We start from the raw sequence: 6000 nt of genomic DNA, 5'->3' as shown, positions 1-6000 counted from the left end.
AGGGGGAAAGATGCTCTTTAAATATTTTCTCCTTAAATACAAATGTTACTTTTTGGATACAGAAAACAATAATTATTTTGAATTTGGCATCAATAAAACATGGAAAATGTATTAAATATTGTGATTACATGTGATAGATTCTAAGATTGCAAAAATGTATTCTATTTAACCAAGAACTGATGGACCCATATGTTTCTACTTCCTTTGCAATATTATTCCCAATATATCCTTTTAAATGCTGTTGGCTCAAGGGAACATATTAATTTCTTAGAACTGTGCACACATAGCACCTGATGTGATGAATTTATTTTAGAAAAGGCAGCTGCCACAGAAGAACCGTGCTGTGCATGGCCTCTAACCTGAGGAGCTTCGTGGGGCATCTGTGGTTGAGGCGGGCTGAGCTACGATGAAGCTCACACCACAGCTTCCATTCCTGCACTGATACGGGACCACAGCTGTCTAACACTTAGGATCTTGGTGAAGGTAGATGCTGTCACCGTAACTACTAAATAATTATGTTTTCTACAACAGAAAGATTCTCAAGGGAAATAAGCTTCCAAACAGAATGGTTCTGAATAGAACCTTTCTCCTTGGGCTACTAACATTTTCTGAAACAAAACCTACTCTAATTTCAAAAAGCCTAAATGACTTTATTTTCTTTTTCATAGTCATACCCTTTATTAAAACATAGCTGGGATGCTTACTTTGATAATGAATTCAGCTGCTCTTGAAGGAGATTCTTTATTTCTTCATTTTCTGGATAATCACTGTGCAGAAAAGATTTTGAATAAGCTCATTCTCTTTCACTTACAACCACATTTCTTCACCAGAAAAAAAGTTGTACCAATAGAGAAATAACCTCTCTGCAGTCCCTGGTTTAAAAAGCTGGTTATAGACCAAACAGCAATTACTCAAGAACCCACCAACCACCTTTCATGTCTGCTTTCACCTCCTTTAGGTAAAACAAAGGAATGAGTAATGAACGTCTCTCTGGCTTTCAAGAAACCAGAAAATCTACCAGCGGGCTCTAAAAACCATCATGCTTAGATTCACATTAAGAAACCCAGCAATGACTGAAGGGATGTGCTCTTCTGCTCTGCAAAATGGACGTACCTTTCTCTAAGTAGATACTTCCTGAAGTATCCAGATACTCACCCCATTATTTGTTGTATCCCCTAACCCATGCCTATCTGTGCTCTCCACATGGCCTAAGTTCAGTAACGCTTGTCGGTTTAACTAATAACTACTAATAATAGTTACTGTGAATATATTTTTGTAATGAGGCAGGCAGTAAGATTCATAAAACAGAAAATATCTCTGTAATAAGCTCATTCTTGCTGCTTTTCTCTTCTATATATTTTATTTATTTGAGAGAAAGAGAGCGTGGGAGGAGGGCACACAGGTAGAGGGACAAGCAGACTCCATGGAGCCTGAAATGGGGCTCCATCCCAGGACCCGGAGATCATGGTTTGAGCCGAAATCAAGAGCTGGTTCCTTAACCGACTGAGCCATCTGGGTACCCCTCTTACTGCTTTTAAAAAGAATCTGAAGCCGGGCCTAAACTTCCTCTTGGCCTAACTGGCTCTCTTCGCACTTACTGTGGCATCCCCGTGTTCTGACTACAACTGCCGAGAGCAGCTCACGAACCCCAGCCCCACACCTGCCCGCTCCCAAAGACCCCAGCAAGGCAGGATGAAGGATCTTTCAGTGCATCTACTATTTCTGCCTCAGCTTGTTTTTTTTTCCAATCCTTTTAAATCCCAGAATACAGGCGCCTGCTGGTTTTCGTGGGTGCCCTTTAACCCCAAGCAAATTAAGAAAGGAAAATAAAAATGGTAAAAACTTACACCTGAGAAATGTCCAAAGAATACTGTCCATTCCACGGCTGGTGTAGTAAGAAAGCTTTCAAGGCAAGGGAGGCCCTTGGAACAAGGAGATAGGGGCACCACACAGGCTCTGGATAAAAATTAGAAAAAAAAAAAAAATTAAGTAAGTTTTTTCTTTTAATAAAATAGAATTTTATTGTTTTGCTGTGAAGCTTCAGCTATAGCAGTTTACGGAAAAGTCAACAGACAGCGAGGCATAAATCTGGTGGCAGCAGAGAGTATATTCAATGTCATCGCTGCTTAAAGACAAACGGGCTAAGAGTGCAGAGATTCTCTTCATTCAAACTGATGAATAGCTCTTTCTTCCCCTTCTTAAAATTTAAGTGTCCTGTATGGTATAAAAACACTGATCCTACGTGAAAAGGTTTAATGCAATGACTCAACAGACACTAATAAAGCCTATTATTTTAAAATACTAAAAATAATATTTACTTGTATCCTCTTACACCATTTGATGTCTTTGCTTTTCTGAGACTATTCAACTAACACAGCCCAACAACCCTGAGCTTGTCACTAGAGGTATCAGGTCACCCTGCTCAGCAAAGGCATCCTAGGTCTTACTCACAAGGGCAGCTCCTATCCCCCGAGACCATGGGCCCTAGCATCCCCTACATGCAGCAGTGGGCTTACTTAGGACATAATAAACAAGATTTGCTTCTTCTTCCTTTTTTTTTTTAATAACATATTCTAATTCAAGGAAGCCGAAGGCCCAAAGGTCCCAGTGCCCAGGCAACCGTGTTGTGACTACCTAACACAGCCCGACCTGGTCAAACGCTCAACCAGTAGAATTCTTCAGGACTTCATTAATTAATTTTAACTAATTAACCTTAATTAATTTTAACTAACTCAAATTTGAAAATACTTGATTTAGTCATTGAATAACTTTTATATCTACTCAGAGATACATAACTGTTTTTTCAGTTGTCAATTTTATAAAATCTAAATGCAGCTTAGGTATTTCTGTTGAAAAAATGCATCCCCTAAATTGATCCTTTTTTTTTTTTTTTAAAGATTTCATTTATTTATTTGACACAGAGAGAGAGAGAGCAGAAGCAGGGGAAGCAGCAGGCAGAGGGAGAGGGGGAAGCAGGCACCCCATTGAGCAGGACGCCTGACACAGGGCTCAATCCCAGGACCCTGGGATCATGACCCCAGGTGAAGGAAGCCACCTAACAACTGAGCCACCCCGGCGCCCCATGATCCATGTTCCAATGTTAAGTACACCCTGGGTTCTGAAAACTGAGCATGCAAAACTGAAATTTCTCATCAGTAATGTTTAATACCGACTACAGGTTGAAAATGATAAAACTCTGGATATACTGGGTTAAATAAAATTTCTATTAAAATTAATTTCATCCATTTTTCAGTTTTTAACACTGAGTACCAGAAAATGTAAACATATGTGGCTTACATTACGTTTCTGTTAGAGACTACTGCTTTAGAAACTCATTGTATGTAGTTAGCTAAGTATTACATCTTAGATAAAATATCTTATGTAGACTTTTCAGAGTCATAAAATGGCCAGAAATATTTCCAATATTATTTTTTTTCTGCACCCAAGAGTTTTAATACTGATTCATTAAAATCACTTAAACTGCAGTCCACATTCAGAGGTCCTCTGTTACTCCCTATCCTGAGGGCTATATTCTGCCTGCACTGGCTTCTCATGTCTCCTGAGTCTCCCTTAATTTAGAACAGTCCTCTCATCTTTTTATCTTTCAGTGTCGTAGGAAATGATCTCCACTGAGCATCGGACTCAGGCTAAACATTCTGGGCAAGAAGCGGACACAAGGGATGTTGCGTACTTCCTACTGCATTCGGGCAGAGGGGGCATGTTAGCTAGCCTCCGGGTAACACGAAATGTGGTCATCTGGTTAAGATGAACTCACGGGCTCTCTCGGAGTCAAGGCACCTTTCTCCCCTTCACAATTACGGCGAGATACTGTGAGGCCGAATTTCCTATTCGTCAACGCCCTTCCACCCAGTGATCTAACACCCACCAGTGATCCTGGCTTGAATCAACTCTTACATTAGGAATGGGAATTGGTGATTCTCTAATTCTATCACTCTGTCTACATTTATCAACTGGCATTCTTCTGTAAACATGAGCTTTCCCTTCCTGCCCAGGCCCCTTCCTCTTTTGCTGGAAATATTACTATGGAATAATGGATTAAAAAAAAAAAAGAAGTCCAACACTGCTATCGATACAAATGTTATTCTTGAGGATGCTCAGACTGCCCCAGCTTTGGCAGCAGAAGCTTCTAAATGCTCATTTCTGTATGTTTGTGACGGGCCCTCACTGGTTTTTCAACTCCTTCCTTAGTTGCTGGCACCACAAAACGTCCCCAACTCATCTTGCAGCTTTCTTGCCTCTGTCCTGGAGCAAACTGCCCAAGGAGCCCTGGTTCTTTTAGGTCAAGAAACAGAATTTATAAACCAAATCTGGGTGCTAAGAGAGCTTCCTGCCACTGAGATGTCATTGCTTCTATGCCTGAAATTAGTACACACAGCCAGGAAATAAAGAAATAACATTTAAAGTCAAATTCAGACCCACCCTGAAGAGCTCTTCCTCCCCACACCCCCCCAACCCCCACATCTGTGTCTCCCTCTTCCCTCAGTAGGAACTCTGGTTCCCCTAAATTGTAATTTATTTACTAGTTTGTTCCAGTCAACAATATGCACAAAACCGTTTCACAACGACCACTGCCAACTACTGAAGCTGAAAACCGCAGACAGCTTTTTTTCATCCTCAAAGTATGAACCACTAAGGGGCACTGTGGGAATCCTGCATTTCAGTTATGAGAATGCTTCTTACCAATTTGTTAATACGGTGAGGTTCAATGGTCTCTTTGTCCAATTTTAGGGTTTATTTTTTCTTTGATCCTTCTTATTTTCATTATACAGTTGACCCTTGAACAATATGGGTTTGAACTATGCAGGTCCACTTACAGACGATTTTTTTTTCAATAAATACAGCGCAGTACTATAAATGTATTTTGTTATAATTTCAAATTATGATGATTTTATGAAAACCCCTTATGATTTTAATAACATTTTCTTTTCTCTACCTTACTTTCTAAGAATACAGCATGTAATACATGTAACATACAAAATATGTATTCGTCAGCTATATACATCATCGGTAAGGCTTCCGGCAATGGTAGGCCATCAGGAGCAGTAGTAGCCTGATGTAACCTCATCAACTGTAACCCCCATGTTGTTCAAGTCTGTATTTTTTTAAATATGTGCAACATTTAAATGACTCAAAAGCTGAAACTATATATTAGTGTATTCATTGAAGTTTCACCTCATCTTTATTCTTTTAATCTGTCTACCTTTTATAAATAATCATTTTCCTTAGTTCTTGGATTATTCTGGGTTTTTTAAATTGTCTTGTTTTGTAAAATAAGCAAACACCTTTGCAGACTATACACACTTGAACACTTGCATTTCTCACCTATTCATACCCTAGCATTCCACGGTTCACAGAGACATTCCTCATTCTATTTAAGTGCTGCAGACTACTCCATTGTGTGTGTGTTTCCAGATTTATTCTTTCCCCAATTTTGCTATGGTCACATATATGGATGCCCAAGTTAACGTAAATTCTTGGTATTGGAATCGATTAATATAAAAGGTAAATATACAGACTGCTTTGCTAAGTAATGCCAGATTCCTTCCTACAGGAACTCCTTCATGAACACTGAATGTTTTCTTAGACTTGCAAGAGCATGTTTTCAAGCTCCTGAATTTTTATTAATCTGATAGTTGAGAAGCAGTTTCCTAGTGTAGTTTTCATTTGTATTTTTCTTATTATGAATAAAGTTGAGCATCTTTTCATATGTTTAAGGGCCATTTGTATGTATTTTTTTCTTCTCTGTGGACAATCTACTAAAGACTTACAAATACCTTCTCCCAGGTTATCATATGTATTTTGCTTTGCTTATAGTTTCTGTGCTATGAAAGGTTTTTTGGTTTGTCGGTTGTTTGCTGTTTTTTTTTTTTTTCCATTTTCTATTCAGTCAAATTTATCTTTTACATTCAGGTTATAAAGGGAAGAATATACCTGGTAAGAATGAGACTCACCTACATACCTACAGAACCATTAAAACCA

General features: G+C 38.9%; 1 protein-coding gene across 2 annotated transcripts in view; it reads right to left on the bottom strand.

The window, feature by feature from the left end:
- WDR11 (WD repeat domain 11) overlaps positions 1-6000 on the bottom strand; it is a 59900-nt gene that overhangs the window by 7297 nt on the left and 46603 nt on the right. For both annotated transcript variants that reach the window (XM_082722676.1, XM_082722677.1), the window contains exons 20-21: positions 1848-1956; positions 705-767 (exon numbers count right to left, since the gene is read on the bottom strand). In XM_082722676.1, coding sequence (XP_082578802.1) covers positions 705-767; positions 1848-1956 — 172 coding nt within the window. The remainder of the gene's footprint in view (positions 1-704; positions 768-1847; positions 1957-6000) is intronic.

Source organism: Mustela nivalis (genome assembly GCF_964662115.1).
Source record: "Mustela nivalis genome assembly, chromosome: 2".
In the NCBI taxonomy this organism is placed as follows: Eukaryota; Metazoa; Chordata; class Mammalia; order Carnivora; family Mustelidae; genus Mustela; species Mustela nivalis.
This window is presented reverse-complemented; position numbering and strand designations above follow the sequence as displayed.